At 42.5% G+C, this 20,742-nt stretch overlaps 1 protein-coding gene across 1 annotated transcript; it reads left to right on the top strand.

Moving 5' to 3' along the window:
- Nucleotides 1-5,224: 5,224 nt before the first annotated feature.
- On the top strand, nucleotides 5,225-19,496 carry LOC143421000 (myelin-associated glycoprotein-like). Its single transcript, XM_076889635.1, has 11 exons — nucleotides 5,225-5,283; nucleotides 6,753-6,802; nucleotides 6,920-6,979; nucleotides 7,709-7,984; nucleotides 8,085-8,282; nucleotides 17,724-17,819; nucleotides 17,964-18,063; nucleotides 18,174-18,209; nucleotides 18,304-18,336; nucleotides 18,678-18,692; nucleotides 19,199-19,496. The coding sequence occupies exons 1-10, from the start codon at nucleotides 5,225-5,227 to the stop codon at nucleotides 18,688-18,690; spliced, it is 921 nt and encodes a 306-aa protein (XP_076745750.1). The 3' UTR covers nucleotides 18,691-18,692; nucleotides 19,199-19,496.
- Nucleotides 19,497-20,742: the final 1,246 nt, after the last annotated feature.

Below are 20,742 nucleotides of genomic sequence, written 5' to 3'. Positions count from 1 at the left end.
CTAACCCAGACTATGGGGCTAATTGTAACATTTCACTCTTTGTGTTTGAGACCATACCATGCAATGGGTAATTGTGCTGCAGAGAAAATAGCTGCACTATTTAATAGCAGAGACATGTAAATACTTTGCATTACATTTTGAATCCACTACCTTAAAAGAGCTCCAATTTACAGACAGAAATGTCAAAAATGTTACAACTATCCCCGGTCTCCCCTAATAATGGTATTTCTAACCACTGATATACCACAACTTTTTCCTTTCAACAGCTACTGAAAGTTAGGGGACCTAGCTGCTATCGGATATTTATATAGCGATCCTCCAGCTTCAAACTGTATCACCCTTCAAGGACCTGCAGTTCAAAAAAGCGCCCCTCCGACAGCCAAACCCATCTGTTCTCTGATTGGATTGTTACATGTGATTGACATGACATTGACCAATCAGATGAAAGGAAGAAAAATAGGGTCAAAATCCGTACTTGTAACTTGCAGGGGTTTTTTTTCTAAGTCCACACACAAATCTTTTTTACGCACACACAAATCTTTTTTACACACACAAATCTTTTTTACGCACACACAAATCTTTTTTACACATACAAATCTTTTTTACGCACACACAAATCTTTTTTACGCACACACAAATCTTTTTTACACATACAAATCTTTTTTACGCACACACAAATCTTTTTTACACATACAAATCTTTTTTACACATACAAATCTTTTTTACAAGTACAAAATAATTATGACCACATTTTGAGCCCATATATATATTATTGTCGAGGGGCACCAACAGGACTCCGCACGCCCACACACATAAAAAATAAATAAATTTAAAAAAAATTTTTTTAAAGTTGCCTCAACAAAAGGGCACTTTGGGCACCCATCAGGAAAGGGGCGGGTGCTCAAGCCCCTCCAGCCCCCCTGCACGTGCCTGATACAATCTATTTGTGTATGATTGTCAGTCCAAAGAGGGGAATGTGAGGAGAAAGTACAAGGTCAGGAAGAACCAGGTAAGAAAACACAGGGAACAGTGACAGGCACAACAGAAACTGTTAAACTGACAAAGAGAAAAAAAACCTGATTTTACTCACACAATCTGGAAGTTGTGTCCTCCCTATATTAAAGCTGCTGTACAGAATCTGCAAAACAAACTGGGTTGAAACATTTTTGACCCTCTTTAACAACATTCCAACATAACATTATCATTGATTGGGGAAATTAAAATTAATGACATATTTTTATGTGGTTCAGCCACAACTCTACTGAAACCTCAGCCAGTAATAGGTAGGCCAACGTTTGGACTGTCCAGTTGTCTGTATGACTGCCGCAGTACGTACATCACATTTGCACACTATCAGAAAGTGCCAAACAGCCCTGGTGGAGTGAGGAGCTGTAAAGAGAAGCAGAAGCTCTGTTTATATTCTAAAAATGTTTTAAGCTGGTTTCAAAGATTCTGTACTGCAGCTTTAAACGTTTTCCAAAAGCACACATACACTTATCAGTGTTTCTCAAACTTTTTACATTGTGTACCACCTGATAAAAATGTCAAGCTCTCCCAAGGACCACTATGAAAGCATGAAACTCATAAATCTTACAACACAAAATTAGTATCTGCAATAAAGATTTTTTCATGCATTGTATACATTCTACTACAGGCAAAGTTGTCTCCATTTTTATATTCTTTTTTTTATATTTTGTAATAATTTATTGTGTTTCGGGAGTGTTTTTTATGCATCTGTATTATATTATACATACATATTAAAAGTGAATTTCTGTCCAAAAAATGCACTCAGTTTACTTTTTACTCACTATGAGCATCACTCATTATTCTCCTCCAGTAATTAAGGTTTGGATATGTATTTTTTTTATTCCAATCCATTCTTCTTTTGCAGCATTTAAATAACCTTGATCAGGTTTTGTTACAGACTTTTCAAAAAAGTGTTTTGCTTTTCTTTCACAAATGTGGGGATTAAATTGTTAAAATGTACAAAACAGTGATGTCATGTTTTGTGACGAGGAATTTAAGAATCTTATGATTTAATAAAGAAATTTTCAGACTTGCACAGAGATGGTAAAATTATGATGATTGATAAAGGAGACGAAGACAACAGACGATGAGGACAGGGAGGATGCAGGGACCGACAGAGACGGGGAAGAAGTCTCATTGTGACGAGTAAAGTGTATCTTGGTTGGCTGGGCAGCTCTCTGGGTGCTCAGCACCCCCAAAGCTCTGATCCTAGAATCGTCCCTGCAAAAATGTAACATTTTCTGTAAATTCTGTGAATCTCGGGCAGCTCGACTTGCGTGAAGTGTTTCCAGCTGGGCGTCGTGTAGCTGGAGTCAAGTGTTTTAATTGAAACGATACATTTTTAGACAGAAGTTGCAACGGCCGCCGTTTTCTTTGTGAGTATATATATTCCATGGCGTGCTGCGGGGAAAAGCCTGTTCTAACGTTTGAGTCTAAGCTTTATTTTTTGCTTCTCATCCGTAAACACTCTGCATCTTTCACGTGATTCAGTTTATTTTGAAAAGTCTCAACAGGATCTTGAGCTTTATTGTGAAAGGTTTATGTGGAACATAAACAAGCGGACACGCGATGGTTTTACCGTCGTTGTTGCTAACGACAACGCATAAAAACAGGCGCTTGTGTGTCCGTAGTGTGGTTATATTAAATATAAGAGAAAGAGAGTGTCGTGTTTTCAATAAAACATCCGTAGTAGTTAGCAAGCTTCTTTATTTTAACGTGGCTCACATCCATGTACGTAAACATAACCTGCCGCTGCTTCTACGACACAGTATATATCACAATTTGGTTAGACAGCCCCCTAGTGGTGAAGCTGAACTACCCACATAACTCCTATCAACACATCCCCTTTTCTTTAGATGTTATCTGCTGAACAACACTATGGAAACATACCTAACATTGCATAGCTTGAATAACATCACAAACACTTGTGACAGTGTAAACTACGGAACACACAATAATGCAGAAAGTTCCTTTTTGATATATGCATATATATCTAGCTATATATGTATACACCAACATATACATATATATATATGCTTAAAGGTTTAGTCTATCAGGTGGCTTGATAGAGCGTGCTGATCTTCTGACAATGGGTGACTGGTCTCTTTGCTCCACACTGTCCTTCACGGGTGTTGTTGGTTCAGGTGGTGTGTTGTTGTCATCACACTGTTCTTCCGATGGTCCCATTGTCTTTTGAGTGTACAGTAAACTCCTCCGATTTCTCCTTAATATCAGTCCATCTTCAGTTTTCACATTGTACGATCTTGGGTTTACCTCCTCCAGTACAGTTGCTCTCTTTTCCCAGATGTTTGCATCTTCCACTCTGACTGCTTCATTGGGTGCGAGTGGTTTTAGACTTTTTGAGGACTTGTCAAAGTTGACCTTTTGTCTCTTCTGCAACTGTTTCATTTTGTCTCTCACTTGTTTATGTTTCCTGGTTGTTGTGTAAGGAAGAGTGGTCCGTAGTTTTCTTCCCATTAATATTTCTGCTGGTGACTTGCCATGCTCCAGTGGTGATGCTCTGTAGCTCAGTAGTGCCAAATAAGGATCTGCCTTACCATCTTGTGCTTTCTTTAGTAACTGTTTCACAATGTGCACACCTTTCTCTGCTTTCCCATTGGACTGTGGATGCAGGGGGCTTGAGGTCACATGTTTAAAGTCATATTCCTGAGCAAATAGTTGGAATTCTCTACAACTATAGCAAGGTCCATTGTCACTATGAACAATCTGTGGTATCCCATGTCTAGCAAATATTGATTTCATGTGCGTTATGACACAAGTAGCTGACATGTTGGACAATAATGCCATCTCTGGATAGTTTGACAAGTAATCAATAACCAGCAGGTAGTTTTTTCCTCCTAGGTGGAAAATGTCTGTTCCGACTTTCTGCCATGGTTCCTCCGGTATGTCTGTTATGGTCAGAGGCTCTTTTGGTTGTTTTGCCTGGTGTTTGATACACGTATCACAAGTGGAAACCATTTGCTCAATGTCTGCATTTATACCTGGCCAATAGACTGCTGTTCTGGCTCTCCGTTTGCATTTCTCTATGCCTAGATGTCCCTCATGCAGTCTTTTCAGGATGTCTCCTCTCAGTGAGTGTGGAATTACTACTCTGTTTTGTCTTAGCAGAAGTCCATTCACAACACTTAGTTCTGCTCTTATGTTGTAGTATGTTTTGCATTCACCTCTTGGCCATTTCCCATTCAACAGTGTTATAACTCTTTGCAGACTAGAGTCCTTTTGTGTTTCAGCCTTGATCTGATGTGATTTTCTGTCTGACACAGGAAGTGACTCTGCTACCAGGTTTACATGTATATTTACATCCATCTCTGTGGAGCTTTGCTCTTTGTTTGGGGTTGTGGCCCTAGAGAGTGCATCTGCTAACACAATGTGTTTACCTGGTGTGTAGATCAAGTTGAAATCATAGCGCTGTAGTTTCATCATCAATCTTTGAATGCGTGGAGACATTTCACTTAAGTTTTTCTTGATTATGGCTATCAATGGCTTGTGGTCAGTCTCTGCCACAAATGTTGGCAAACCATAGACATAGGTGTGGAACTTTTCAAATCCAAAAACAAGCCCCAATGTCTCTTTTTCTATTTGGGCGTAGTGAGATTCTGTCTCTGTCATTGCTCTTGAGGCATATGCCACTGGCCTCCAGTGGTCTCCATAAGCCTGCAACAACACTGCGCCGATCCCGGCCTTCGATGCATCTGTTGACACTTTTGTTTTTCTTTTTGGATCAAAATACGCCAAAACTGGCTCTGTTGTAAGTGTCTTTTTCAGTTGTTGCCACTCGTTTTCCAGTTCTTCATTCCATCTGAACTCGCAGCTATTGTGTAGAAGCTGTCTCAGGTGCACTGTTTTGGCCGCCAGGCTTGGGATGAATTTTCCAATAAAGTTAACCATTCCCAGGATTCTCAACACACCTTTTTTATCTTCAGGACGTGGCATTTCCAGTATAGCTCGTAGCTTTTCCTTGTCCGGCTCGATGCCTTCGGCTGTCAGCTTGTCACCGAGAAAGGTAATGTCACCCACGCCAAACTGACATTTTACTCTGTTCAGTTTAAGTCCATAACGTTTCACCCTTTCCAAAACCTTTACTAGTCTCTCATTGTGCTGCTGTAGTGTGGATCCCCACAAAATGATGTCGTCCATATAAACTCTGACTCCCTCGATTCCCTCGATCATATGCTCCATGGTCCTGTGGAATATCTCAGGAGCTGAAGAAATTCCAAAAGGCATTCTCAAGAAGCAGTAACGCCCAAATGGCGTGTTGAACGTGCAGTATTTTGTACTGTCCTCATGAAGCTTGAGTTGCCAAAATCCTTGGGACGCATCTAGTTTGCTAAAAAATTTTGCACCAGCCATTTCACTTGTTATTTCTTCTCTTGTAGGTATCTGGTAATGCTCTCTTTGTATGTTAGCATTTAAGTCTTTCGGATCCATGCAGACTCTAAGAGCGCCGGTTGGTTTTTTAATGCACACCATGGAGTTAACCCATTCAGTAGGTTCTTCAACTTTTCTTATGACTTCCAGTGCCTCCATCCGCTCTAGTTCCTCTTTAAGCTTGTCTTTAAGAGCAGCTGGAACACGTCGAGGTGCATGAACCACAGGCTGAGCTCCTTCTTTCAGCTTTATCTTGTAGGTGAAGGGTAAGACTCCAAACCCCTTGAATATGTCTGGGTACAGATCCACGATTTCTTTCACACTTTTGGGCTCAGAGCTGTTTATACTGTATACCCGTCTGACTAGGCCGAGTCTCTCACATGCTTTATCTCCCAACAGAGATTCATGTCCCTCTGGCACAATGATAAACATCAGACTGTGATATTTTCCTTTTACTTGTACCCGGAGCCTGCATTTACCTTTGGTTTTGATTGGTTCTCCATTATATGCTTGGAGTAAACTGTTATTTTGGAATATGTGTGGTTTCGTTTTCATCGCTTTCACATCCAGCTCATTCACCAGATTAGCCTTGGCTCCTGTGTCCAGTTTGAAAGTTACCAGGGCTCCGTTCACTGGTAACATCTCTGTCCATTTGTCCTGCTTCACTGTACTGACTGCAGGTTGGTCCATGGGTGTATCTTGCTGCATTACCATTCCCACAAAAAACGTGTCACTGAGAGCAGTTTCTTCTACTGTGTGTACTCTTTCTTTTTGTTTATTCTTTGAAAAACATTGCTTGGCAAAATGGTTTTGTCCATTGCATTTTTTGCATATTTTACCATAAGCTGGGCATTGTTTCCTTCCATGTTTTGTGCCACATCTTTTGCACAAGAAAGTGTCTTTTGATTCTTTCTGTTCTTTTTTGTACGTGCGCCCTGCCTGCCGTGTATTAACTGCAGCTACAGCTGTGCTTTCCGTGTCTGTTTCCCTCGGCGACCTGCTGAAGGTTTTTGCATGTTGTATGGCGAGCTCGCTGGCATGACATACTTTCACAGCACTTGCTAAAGTCAGATCCGCCTCTCTCAGAAGCCTCTCTCTTATCTTTATATCTTTTATTCCAAATACGATCTGATCTCTTATCATAGATTCTTGCAGCTGTCCAAAATTGCATGTTCTTGCCTTTAACTTGAGGTCAGTCAGAAACGTATCAAAACTCTCTGAAGGTTGTTGTATACGTGACCGAAAGACGTACCTCTCAAATGTTTCATTCTTTTTGGGCGAACAGTGTTCATCAAACTTTCTCACTACTTCGTCAAACTTTTCTTTGTCTTCTGCAGTTGCGAACACAAACGTGTTATATACTTCCACCGCTTGTGGACCTGCTACGGTAAGAAGCAGTGCAATCTTCCGTGTATCAGGCTTACTATCTAGGCCGACAGCTTGCAGGTATAGCATAAACCGCTGTTTAAAAGTTCGCCACTCACAGTCCACATTTCCGTTCCAGTTGACGGCATCTGGTGGCTTAACACTGTCCATGATGACCTGCTTTACTACCCCACTCCTGGTACCATGTCGTGTTTTCAATAAAACATCCGTAGTAGTTAGCAAGCTTCTTTATTTTAACGTGGCTCACATCCATGTACGTAAACATAACCTGCCGCTGCTTCTACGACACAGTATATATCACAATTTGGTTAGACAGCCCCCTAGTGGTGAAGCTGAACTACCCACATAACTCCTATCAACACAGAGAGAACTTTAAGAAATTAATATAAACACTACAGTGACCATCAAACCATGAAAAACAGCCGTAAACAGTTTATTTTGCGACACCACGAAACAAACAATAGCGTAAAATGAAACGATAGATGTTTTTATATCGTCATCCGATATATATCTGTTACGGTTTGGAGGAGGACTCAAGCGCAGGACTCCGGTTCTGATGCTCACAAGAAGGGTTTATTTACAAGTCACCAGGTGTAGGTTCTAGGGTCTTTATTATTTGTCACATGCATAGTTATACAAGTATAACACACAGTGAAATGTAGCCTGACACGCTCCTCGACATGTGCAAAAATTGGGGGGGGGGTGTAGAGGAAGAACATTATATATATATATATATATATATATATATATATATATAGTATATACACTGCACTCAGAAAAATTATGGTTCTTAAATGGTTCTTCAGATGTCTTCATGGTTCTTTAAAGAACCATCATACGTCAAAGAACCTTTTTATTTTGTGGATGGTTCTTCAGCTATTACAAATGGTTCTTTAAAGAACAAAAGGTTCTTTATCCTGGCACTATAAAGGCAAAACACCAGATACTAAAGGAAACAACATCTTTCATAGTGATGCTACACTGATTAAGGACAACTTTAAGGGCCGAACAAAGATGTTGGGAGAGCTGGGCCAGAACAACTGCACCTTAGAAATAACTCAAATTAGAAATCATGACAATGGCCCTTTCTGTTTCAGAGTTGAACTAGTAAAAGAAGAAGGTAATGAACCCACAAAGGACATGTTCTCCTTTGATAAAGACTGCGTCGAGTTGAACATGATCAGTATGTCACCAACTTTCCACCTTCCAATTCCAAATATCTATACCAGTTTTCTGTTAAATCACTTTGCCTCTTACTTTATGTCTTCCTTTTTCATCTTCAGCTGACCCTGCAGAGCCTACATTGACTCAGCCAATGGCAGCCACTCAAGGAGAGCCCTACACTGTCATCTGTTCAGTCATGCACACCTGTCCAACCCATGTACCTACACTTACATGGAACTGGAAGACAGAAAGGCTCATTGTGTACCATAGACTAATTCATTCTGGCAACTGGGAGACACAGTCCATCCTGACATTTATTCCTTTTTTTTTTTTTTTTTTTTTTTTTTTTTTTTAAATGACATCAGAAACAGCAGTATGCGACATTACGTGATGGCAGAGCTTCAGTTCATCCTTTGTCATTTTTTTTTTTTTTTTTTTTTTAATAAATAGGACAGGGGGAATGAATGAGAGAGAGAGGGGGAGAGAAAGAAAGAAAACCGAAGGGGAGAAGAGACGGTGAGAAGGGGGGGGAAGAGAGACAAAAAAAAACAACAAAAAAAAAAAAAAACTCCTGGGTCACCTGTATGGAGAAAAAACAAACAAACAAACAAACAAACAAACAGAGGAGACAGCAAACAACAAAGAGCAACATAATAATAGAGAAAACAAAGCACCATCACAATAAACTAGCTAGTCATAGATATCAGTATTTACTAAGTAATAAACGATATTGTGCAGCACGCAAGATAGACAGCGCACAGTGTGCTTTGAGGCAGCAGCCAAGAAAGCTTTAGTCCGCGTCTGTGAATACCCATGTGTGCATACCTGTGTGGATCAGCATGCTTGCATTCCAAAGGTTTCTCCATGTAATGATCTGCTAGGGAGTGTGGGGGGGCCACAGCCCCGTCCTCCAGGGTGTGAAGTGGGTATGGAGGAGATCAAAACTCCAGACATCCAGAGGCCCCCAGAACACAAGAGACCATGGAAGACCAACAGAGGGGCAGCCGCGCCACTGTCCCAGTAAGAGCTGAGGAGAGTCCCAGATGAGGGCTCGCCCAGCAGCCGCGGAGCAGAAGTCAGGGGGAGTTGCAGTGACGCGCCCGTGAGCTCCGCCGGCCCCCAGCCGCGCCTGAGTGACCGAGCCCTAGGTCGAGAGGCCGGGGGCACCCCACCTCCAAAGGGGCCCGAGCGAGCCCCAGGCCCCAGGCCCCGACAAGCGGCCGCCAAGGAGTGAGCCGGTGTGTACCCGGATGCCCACCCCCAGACACAAAGAACCACCAACACACCGACACCTGAGGGAGTCCGCCACCGGCAGGGGAAGTGGTGGTGGGTGGAGATAGGCCTCCAAACCTTGGAGGGCCTGAGGTGTCCCCAGAGAGGTGGCGTCTGATACCCAACCTGACATATAGACACAGACATACAGGCACACACAGACACAAACATCCATTCCCACCCTCATGCTCTCATATGCACTCACTCCACACTCAACCAACGTGGAGACAGACATAAAGAGACGCTGTACACACAATCACACTCCCCAAGCGTACTCTACAAACCGGGTCTAGGTACCCTTGCCCCTGGAGGGGGGAATTGCACCCAGACCCAGGTGGTGTTACCCTTTTCCCTGCGGTGGGGAGAGGCAGACCGCCCCGACTCCGCAGCAGCAGGGAGGCCCCACACCCCAGACCGCAGTCGGACGGCCAACTCCTCCTACTAGCCCTCCCGCTCCAGCAGGCCGCAGAGAATGGGGGTGGGAGAAGACTCCAAACCTCCCTCCACCCGCTCATTGTAGTGTTGATGCATATGTGTTCTAAGGTGCAATTAAAACCCAGGAGGGCATGGAGCTACCTGCCAAGGAGCAGCAGGTAAGCGCATAGTCCCTCCTGCTAACCCTCAATGACTAAGTGTATTTAAAATTGAGAGGTGGGCAACGACGTCAGGGGTGAGGTGTACACCCTGATGGTAAATTGGACTCCGTGATTGTGCCCACCCCCAAGATCCTATATGTATGTGTAATGAGAGTGTGAATAATGTGAATGTCTAAGTTGTGGGATAAAATTGAGGCAGAGGCAGTCAGAAGGGGACAGGGGGGGGGGGGGGGGGGGGTAGCCTCCTCTGCACCCTGGTGACATACCCCCACTCCAAGGCCCTGCATGTGTGGGTGGTTGTGGAGGAGCGGGAAGAGGGAGGCAGCTGGAGATGGGGAGGGAAGGAAGGGAGGGGCAAGTGACCCCTCCCTGGGGCCAGCTCCCCCGCTGACCCCAGTAGGCACTCCCACCCTCCGCGACCCGCCAGGGAAGGGGGGCCCAGGCCCATCAGACCGGGGCCCAGTGCAGTAGCGCCCCCCGGCTCCACAGAGCCCTGGACAGTCCACCCAACCCCACCACAGAGAAAACTGCACCCACCCCACCAACCACACATCTTCCAGACTACATAAGACGGTAAACGCCCAGGCTGAGATCTTCCTCCACCTCTCCTGTATCTCCCCCTCCTGCAGAGAGTTCCTGAGAGAAGAAAGCTCCTGCCAGATGTGACCATCCCCCCCACCAGTTGAAGAGCCCCCCAGGTGGCTCGATGCACCGGCGGCACCCTGCTCCAGGGCCGGGCCCCCATGCACCCACCCGCCCGCAACCCCGGCAACACACCAACCAGGACCCGAGCCCCCGAGGCCCGGCCCGGGCCCCAGCCCAGAGACGGAGCGCCCCCAGAACCTCACGCCCATCCCGGACCCACCCAGGGGCAGCCAGGTTGCCAGGTCAGTAACCCACGTCCGTCAGCACAGACCCTCCCCTAGCCCCGCTGCACGCAGCCGCGAGGAAACAGTCACCTGAGAGCCAACAGAGCCCTCAACCGGACGTGACCGCTACCCCGGGTTGAGCCCCCCAAGGAAGATGCCTCCGGGGAACCCCCCGACGCCCTAAGCCTGTCCCTACCCCCTCACCAATCACAACAGTGAAGGCGGGACCAAACTATGACCCCCCACCCCCACTAGGTGATGGAGCTGATAAAAGGGGCCCAGAGCAATTGATCTAATGTGGTGGCAGAGGCTGTGTCAAGACTAATGTAATCTAATAGATACTTTCTATATTGGTTAGAATTAAGATTATTTTTATTTTTCCAGTTCATGAGGACTGTTTTCTTGGCTATGCATAGGGCAGTGAAGATCATATGGGCTATATTCTTTTCTGAAGTGACATTATCTAAGCTGCCCAACAAACACACTAAGGGGGAGGTTGGAATGTTACATTTCAGACATTTTGATAAGTCTTCACATATCTCGCGCCAAAACTTTTGCACTGGTGGACAGAACCAAAGAGCGTGGATATAATTGTCTGGTGTATTGCCTTGACAGTGTGAGCAGTTGTTGGAAGATGTAAAGCCCATCTTGAACATCTGATGACCTGTATAGTGCACTCTATGAAGTATTTTGTATTGTATTAATTGCAGACTGGGATTTTTAATTAATTTAAAAGTTTTTAAGCAAATCTGAGACCAGAAGTTTTGGTCTAGGTTGACTGATAAATCTGTTTCCCACTTTGCAGTAGGAAGGGATATTGATTCATCTAATTTAGAAAGTGTTCTGTATATTTTAGATAATAATTTGGGGGATTTAAGAGTAAGAAAATGTGCCGCACTTAGTGGTGTTTGTAATTCAACTTGACTGAGGTTAAATTTCTTTTTTACTATGGCGGTCGCACTTTTCTCCTCTCCTCCTTCCCCTTATCTTCCCTGCTTAGCCTCTTGTGTCCTGTCTTGTCTCGTGTGCACTACTTTTCCCTGGAACAGTCTCTCACTGTCGTTCTCTAAAACCTAATAGAGAATTATGGATTTGATCAACTGGTCTCTGAACGCTATTGACACCCTCTTCTCAACGAGAAGTCTGGGCTCGGGAGAGCCCGAGTGCCCTGGAGGGACTTTCCCTGCCGGATACACGATGGATGGGTGGCAAACCTGGAGGATCTTGTGCCTGGCGGGACTGTCTATCGAGGACGCTGAGGATATTTACCTATTCGGAACCATGATAACGGGGTTCTTGCTGATCGGAGCTGGCTTGGCCCTGACTTATCGGAGAAATAAGAGAGCGGAACCGGCTGTTCAAACTCCCCCTAAGCTGACCGCTGGAATTGAAGCGATGGGGCGAGGCGCGGCCTCCCACACCGAACGCAGCATGGTTAACACCTTGGAGACGCTTACAGCTGCCGTGAAGACTCAAACTAACACCATTGAGCGTATGATGGGATACATCAGAGAGGGGCCTGCTCACAATAACACCCTTGAGCGAAAGTTGGATAACATCGCAGAACGGCTCACTGCAGCTGTGGGGTCTCAGAACCAAAAGAATGACAACATCACGGAACAGAAGCTTGATACCATCATGGGGAGGCTCGCAGCGCTCCAACGGGAAATCGAGGCCCCAGTGTCAGAGTGCTAAATTCGCTGCTCGCATAAAGGAGAAATCAACAATATTCTACATTTGGACACCACGGCGCCAGCTGCTAGGCCCAAGGCTGGAGCCCACCAAAACAACTCCCTGATAACGACTGTGTGATGACTATTCTTCCCATCCCATGAAGGACACCTGGATCGGCTGGAGGACTGTTTACTTAGCCTGATACGGCGAAGGACACTGTCTCAGCTGAACTATGGACACGCACACACATACACTTACACTGATAAGCACGCACTCATCCCCCTCCCTTCCAAACGCCTTCGATGCTTGTTCCTGTGGGGGAAGGCAGCGGGTCTGCGTGCCGCGCTGAAATGATAGCATGGTGCAGGACGACTGCTGTGTTCCTTCGAATCACCCCCCACCCCCTATCCATCCCCTGTGGCTTGTCATGTGCTCTGATGTTGTGATGCGGACATTAATGTGCTCTCTGTGCAGAGGAGTTTTTTTTGTTTCCTGTTCTCATGCTGTCCTCCCATAGGCTGCCCAGCGTGTGAAGAGGTCTCTTTTTTTCCTCTTGTACTTTTCCCAATGTTGTGTAATTTTTTCAGTGTTATTCTCTCAACGCTGCCGGTCTCCGACTGTATTCCCATGTGATGTCTTGTTGTTGTGTGTGTAAGTCGGGGGGGGTCCTATTCCTCTGTGGGGCAACCTGCATATGGCCAATAAAGCATTCATTCATTCATTCATTCATTTAATTTGTTGATATTCTAAAAACCTTGTCTTGTTGATCCCATATTGTTCAACTAGTCTGTCAAATGGAATAAATTCTGTTCCCTCTAATATATGTTCTAAGTATTTAATTCCTTTACAACTCCATTCTGGGAAATTAATCATATTATTGTTTTGTAATATGTCAGGGTTATTCCAGATAGGTGTACGTTTGCATGGGATTAATGAAGACTCCGTTATTTTTAGAAACTCCCACCATGCTGTTAGAGAAAAGCTGATGTTGATACTTTTAAAGCATTCATGTCTTTTGATGTTTGAGCTAATAAATGGTAGGTCTGAAATCTCTAGATCCTTGCATAGTGCCTGTTCAACATCTAGCCAGGGCTCAACTAAGAAGGTATGTTTTAACCATTCTGAGATGAACTGAAGCCTGTTGGCTAAGAAGTATTGGTGAAAATTAGGCAGATCTAATCCTCCTCTATCCTTGGTTCTTTGTAGCGTTTTTAAGCTAATACGCGGGGGTTTATCTTTCCAAAGGAATTTGGAAATATATGAATCCAGAGATCTGAACCAATCTTGTGATGGTTTGTTAGGGATCATCAAAAATAAGTAATTTATTTTTGGCAAGATCATCATTTTTATAGTGGCGACCCTTCCCATGAGTGATATGGGTAAAGATTTCCATCTAGTCAGATCGCCTTCTACTTTCTTTAGAAGTGGGATGTGGTTTAGTTTAGTTAAGTCTGAAAGCTTAGGAGAGATATTAATACCTAAATATTTAATATTTCCGGATTGCAGTGGGGCAGAGGAAGAATTATGGAAGGAGCAGTTAATGGGGAGAACTGTAGATTTTGGCCAGTTAATTGAATAATCTGAAACTCTTGAAAACCAGTTTATTAAAGTAATTACCTCAGAGAGGTTGGTTTGTGTGTTTTGCAGAAAAAGCAACACATCATCCGCATAGAGACTGATTTTATGTTCTATGTTCTTACATTTTATGCCCTTAATTGTTGTAGCCTGTCTAAATGCTGCTGCTAGAGGTTCGATAAAAATTGCAAAAAGTGAGGGGGAGAGTGGGCATCCCTGTCTGGTGCCCCTCAGGAGACAGAAGCTGGAGGATGTCTGGTCATTTGTTCTGATACGAGCCGTTGGGGAATTGTATAATATTCTTATCCAGTTTATGAAAGAGTTTCCAAAACCAAATTTGTGTAAAGTTGCGAATAAAAATTTCCAATTAACTCTGTCAAATGCTTTTTCTGCATCTAGAGATAATATTATGGCTTCGATGTTTTTATCGTATGAGTAGTCTATTAAATTAAGTAATCTACGAGTGTTTGTTGAGGAGTGCCGACCTTTTATGAAACCAGTTTGGTCAGGATGAATTAAGAGGGGGGTCATTTTCTCTAATCTCTTTGAGAGAGCTTTGCAGATTATTTTAAGGTCTACATTTAAAAGAGAAATTGGACGATAGCTTGAGGGAAATAAAGGGTCTTTGCCTGGTTTTAGCAGGAGACTAATGTTGGCAGAATTCATATTTGGTGGTAGTCTGCCCTTTTCCTCGATTTCCTGCAACATGCTGTGGAATACTGGTGCCAAAATTGTCCAGAATTCTTTGTAGAATTCTGCAGGGAAGCCGTCTGGACCTGGAGCCTTATTATTGGGCATACTTATCAGGGCTTCCTGGAGTTCACTTGGCGTCAGTGGCGAATCCAATTCCTTTGCTTGACTGTCTAGTAATTTTGGAAGAGTTACGTTGTCAAGAAACAGATCAATTTAATTTTTAGATGGGTTTATTTGTGGTGAGTATAAAGTTTCATAGAAATCCCTAAAAATGTTGTTTATTCTTCCAGGATCATATATTGTGTTCCCTGATAAATCTTTAGCAGCACATATAGTTGTTTTTTCTTTATTTATTTTTAGCTGGTTAGCTAGAAATCGACCTGATTTGTTACTGTGTTCAAAATTCTGCAAGCGAAGTCTTTGTATAAGGAATTGTGTTTTTTTATTAATAGTTTCATTTAATTCTAGTTTTGTTTTGCATATTTTGTTCAATGTTTCCTGATCTTGGTGGGACGCGTAGGCTTCTTCTAGTGATTTGATGTTTTTTTCTAATTCCTGAATATTTTTGTTTTCTTCTTTCTTTTTGTGTGATGAGAAAGAAATTATTTTACCTCTCATCACAGCTTTCCCTGCTTCCCATAGAACAGAAGCAGATATTCCGGGAGTGTCATTAAAGTCTAAATATGAAGTCCATTCCTTTTTAAAGTATTTAATAAAGTCTTCATCTTTAAGTAGTGATATATTAAATCTCCAGTTTTTACTTGGCGTAGTATTATTCTTGTGCATTAGTGTTAAAGATACAGGAGCATGATCGCTGACAGCTATAGGATGAATCTCAGTGTCTGAAATGTCACACAGCAGTGAGCTGCTGACCAAAAAATAATCCAGACGAGAGTAAGAGTGATGAACATGCGAGAAAAAAGTATATTCCTTACTGGTGGGGTGAAGAGAGCGCCATGCATCGCAAAGACCAAAGTCGTTCATATACTGTTTGATTATATTTGTGGACTGCCAATTACGCTGAGTTCCTGTTGTGTTGAGCCTATCCATTTCTTCATTTAGTCCAAGGTTGAGGTCACCGCCAAGAATGAGTGTGCAATCAAGGTGTTCAGAGAGTGCACTAAAAAAACCGTGGAAGAATGAGGGTTCATCAACATTTGGACCATATATACTAACAATACATAGTTTTTTGTTCAATATTGATAGTTTAATAATTAGAAATCTACCCTCTGGATCTATAACTGTATCGAGTACTGTAAAATTAACATTTTTATGTATTAAAATTGCTACTCCCCGTTGTCTAGAATTATAACCGGCTGCAAACACGTTAGGAAACTCAGGTGTTTTAAGTTCATTTAAACCTGTGACAGGTTTGTGAGTTTCTTGTAATAAAACAACATCTGCCTGTAGTTTTTTAAGCTGGTTAAATATTTTTAACCTCTTTCCTCTGGTGCCAGCTCCATTTACATTCCATGTGACAAACCTCAGCATGCCCTTAATTGTGCGTGTATGTTTAATGATGTATGCTGGGTGTTTCGTTTAGAGAGGTGGAGAGAATATGGAAACATCCCTTGTTTGTAAATAGAAAGAGAAAAAGAAGTGTGGTGAGAGACTCCATAAGTCTGACTATGTGTGTGAATATTCACTAATATGAACAAGCGTGGCTTGCTTATGTGTCCTGCAAGTCTGTGCGTGCTGTGAGGCTGTTGTGAATGTGCTGCCGTTGAGCTGATGTGTTTGCGTGATCGTGTTGTGAAAATATGGAGAAATAGAGGGTGTTGTTTGTAGGTGAGTGGGGAAGTAGGTGACCACAGCAGTGAAAGACAAGAGAAAGAAAGAAACCACATGAACTGTGAGCGACAACAAAAAAAAGGAAACGAAACGGAAACATTCCAATTAAAGCAATGACGGAGGGTGACGGTGTTATATCTGCTATGACATCCTACTGATATTACTAGGTTAAGCACATTTTAAAGGAGAAAGTGTGAATGAATAAGAAAAGAGTGTAGCGGGTTCTTATCTGGAGTGCAGTCAGTATAACCACGGTGTGGTGCCGGGGTCGCGGTACAGCTGTCCGTCCACGTAGAGCCGGTCCACAGCGATGACAGCACGGGAGCCTTTCTGGATAAAGCTACGTCGAACTGGGAACAGGACCTTGCGTCGTTCCAGGATCTCTTTGGGGAACTGGTCGTTCACGCTGAAGTCCGTTCCTTTCAGCTCTCTGCCGCGACTCTTCACCTGTTCCTTCTGTTTGAATTGACTGAATTTGGCCACAATAGGCCGTGGTCTCCCGGTCCGCGACCGCGCGCCCCCCAAGCGATGTACTCTATCGAAGTCGATGTTCTTTACGGTGTCCTCCGGCAGCTTCAGGTGGATTTTAATGAAGCTTTTCACCGTTGCCTCTGCGTCCTCTCCGGCAGTTTCTGGAATACCAGAAAACACAAGATTATCTCTCATGCTACGGGCTTGTAGATCGATAACGGACTCTTTTATTTTTTTATTTTCAATGTTTAGCTGGGTCACGTTATCGGTGAGAGATTTAACCGACTCCCGTAGCGTGGCATTTTCAGCGGCAAGCGTTTCCACCTGCCGCTGGCTGAATTCCAGGGATTCTCTCAGAGATTTAAATTCCCGGTGTAAGATCTCCACCAGGGACAGCCTCGCATCGAAACTGGACAATCGCTTGTCGATTGACTCCAGGATTTCTGCGATGTCTTTGCCGGCAGGCGATGTTGTACCAGGGGAGTCTGCCTGGCGACTTCTCTTCGATGACGGCGTCTCGATTTTGGCCGGGGAAGATGCACTCTGGGCCTTATGCATTACTAAATCTTGAAAACAGCGGTCGATGTAATCTTGGAGAGCGTCTAAACTCTCCCCGTTGTCCTCCAGGGTGTTAGAGATGATAAAACAGATGTTGTTAGTTATATGACAATTGATTAGTATATTTTGGTAATACTGAAGCTTGGAAAACCTTTGTTAAACTCTATGCTACCATTTGCTTTTTCTCCGCCAAAATCTCCGGCGTCTGACGTCACCTACAACATCACTTCCGTCACTTACCTCTCACTTCCGTCCTCCGTTCCTGAGGAGAAGGATGACAACAGAGAGCTGACATGCACAGCTGGATTTAATGGAGGGCAAACATCCTCCTCAAAATTCACACTGAATGTAAAACGTGAGATCCTTTCAGTTCTTCACTTCCAATATGTTGGTTCACTTTAACTTTGAATAAATAAGAAAATGTTATCATCACTGTTAAAAGTATCTTTCAATGACTGTATGCATTCTTAATGATGTCATAAATTCTGTGTATTTCCAGGTATTGAGAGCTATAATCACATCATCATTCCTGCTGTAGTGGGGATTGGTACAGCTCTGCTCTTTGGCATCTTCTGCATTTTCATGGCAAAAAAATACAAGTGAGTCATTTTATAGAGAATCAAGCTTTCTGTTAACAAGGAGGAGACATTTTTCCTCTCATCAGTTCTACAGTTCGCTCTTTAATATATGTTTTTTTGTTCTGTTTAAGGAACCGCATTGCAGAGCTTCAAAATCAAGAAGGAACGTAAGTAGAAAAATATTTTGGATCAGATGCAGTTGGTTTCTGAGCCTGTCATCATATATGATAACAATATAATGATTGTTTTTATTTATCACAGCATGTGGAACAGGCTTTCCAGGTTATCTCGTAGGTGAGAAAACAATGTTTCTTTTCTTTTGTTTTTACAGTTTGGAGCATTAAATACGCATGTATGGGTTTTTTTTAATTGCAAAATCTTTGGAATTGTACATCCACACACATCTTCAAGATTACGTTTCTAATTAAATTAAACCATTCAAGCCATTCTGATTAAAGGCCAAAGGGATTTTTGGTTCTCCACTTATTTCACCACTAACTTTCCGTGCACATATGCCTCAATGGTCTCACAGTCATTTCAAGCAACAGGGCAGATTTGTTTTTCTTTGTTGTTTTTGATACTAAATTTAAAATGATATCTCATTTTCTGTTCTTGTTTGTCTGTGGTTTCATCAGGGGAAGACGCTGAAGGTGAGATATGAAAAATGAATGCTTCTTTAAGACAGATTTATTATGTTATTGCTTAATTACTTATGTTATTACTCTTGAATTTCATTTCTCTTGAACTTAAAGCTCCTTTCAGCATTATTTACAGTCCTGATTTCATCATATTTTTTAAAATTATAAAAATTAAATACAAGTAAAATAGTCTGATCATAAGAGTCGAATTAGGTTTGCAGGAGTCCTCTTCGCACTGGTTGATTTCACTTCCCCCTTCATTTTACAAAGTCTAAGAAGTTGATGTAGAGTTAGAGACACATTATGCATTTTGTTTTTCTTCTTAGTTGTTTTTCACTTTTGAAAGTTCCTTGTGTCTCGTGCTTTGTTATTCCTCACATCTTTGAAGGCTTCCAGCCTACTGGATCAAAGGACAGAAACAGAATAGTCCTGTTCCCTTCTGTGTCTGTATCTTGTTCCTTTGCTTGAACTTAAAATCGTATGTATATACTTCAAACCTGTATTTTCTTATTTTTCAGACAATGAAATGAAATCAAGAAGGGGACCAAATTCAAATGGTTACATTCTGCTTTATATTTGCATATCAGCTTCAGGAAAATATGTTAGAAAAGTGTTTAAAAACCCCCACAAAAATGTAATATAAAAAAGCTTTTTCTTCAACAGATAGCTTCTACCCTTTTTTATTAACTAGTATGATCCTTTCTCTTTGTATTCATGCTTGAAAGGATGCACTATCATATGATAGATGATTTATGCCAGAAATGTTAACTGAGCATGTAGCAATGTAAGCCCACCACTTCCTGTTTTCTAAACAGATGTATCAATACTGTAAGCCTATTTTTCAAGAATAAATCTTCATTTGTCTTGAGACTGAATTCATTGTTTGAACCATAAAGACCTTCAGTATTCAGTAAAATTTTAATTTAATTTACTCTCCCGGATCACTCAAAGTACTTTATACAACATGACTTGCACACCCATTCACACCCATTCGCGCAAGCACCTTCTTCTAAGTGCTTTCTGTCTAGCATTCACACACATTCACACTCCATTTCGTTATTGAATATAATTAAGGGGAAAATTATGGAAAATGTTGGGAAACAAAGACGCTCTAAAGTTAAAGATGGATTTTAATTCTAATTGTAGAGCTATTTAAAGCTTTTAAAGAGAATCAAAATGCGATCTGTCATATTTTAAGACGAACAGTAATAACTAATTTTAATGTGGAGATTTTGATCAGCACATGAGATTGAAAAGAAGATACTCCGTTGTGAAGAGGGAAGGGTTACTGAAAACAGGCCCTGTGATGCCACTACAGCACAAGACAGAGACAATTGTTTGTCTCAGAATCAGAATCAGAATCAGAATGGGTTTTTTTGCCAAATGTTGAGCAGGTTTACAACATTAGGAAATTGCTGCGGTGCTTCAGTGCAAACATGCTGTCATAAATTGCGCTTAAATAGACATGAAAAAATAAAAGTAAGAATAAGAATTAAAAGTGCTACGTAGAAAGATATATGCATGAGATATACATGAGATATATACATGAGAATAAGAAGAATTAAAAGTGCTACGTAGAAAGATATATACATGAGTGCAGGTGGTGATCAGTGCCAAAACATGGAATCATGCAGTGAACACAGCGTAGGGTCATGAGTTAGTGGTGTGGACAGTCGTACGTTTATTGTTCATGTGTCCGACAGCAGAGGGGAAGAAACTGTTCTTATGGCGAGAGGTTCTGGTGCGAATGGACCGGAGCCTCCTGCCTGAGGGGAGCAGGTCAAACAGACTGTGTCCAGGGTGAGAAGGGTCAGCTGAGATCCGAGCTGCACGCCCCAGTGTCCTGGAGGTGTACAGGTCCTGCAGAGATGGGAGTCTGCAGCCAATCACTATAAGTCTATAAGTCTGAGTGTGTCAACTTGTGTGGAGGAAGTGGGATTACTATAAAAAGCTGATGTATTTAAAGATTATCTGTGGTCTTAACAGAGTCGTGAGTAATGGAAAACTAACTACTTGAAACTCAAACCTTAAACTGTTTAGACTGTAGTTACTTCATTATTGG

The sequence above is a fragment of the Maylandia zebra genome, linkage group LG11 (genome assembly GCF_041146795.1).
Source record: "Maylandia zebra isolate NMK-2024a linkage group LG11, Mzebra_GT3a, whole genome shotgun sequence".
Taxonomy (NCBI): Eukaryota; Metazoa; Chordata; class Actinopteri; order Cichliformes; family Cichlidae; genus Maylandia; species Maylandia zebra.
This window is presented reverse-complemented; position numbering and strand designations above follow the sequence as displayed.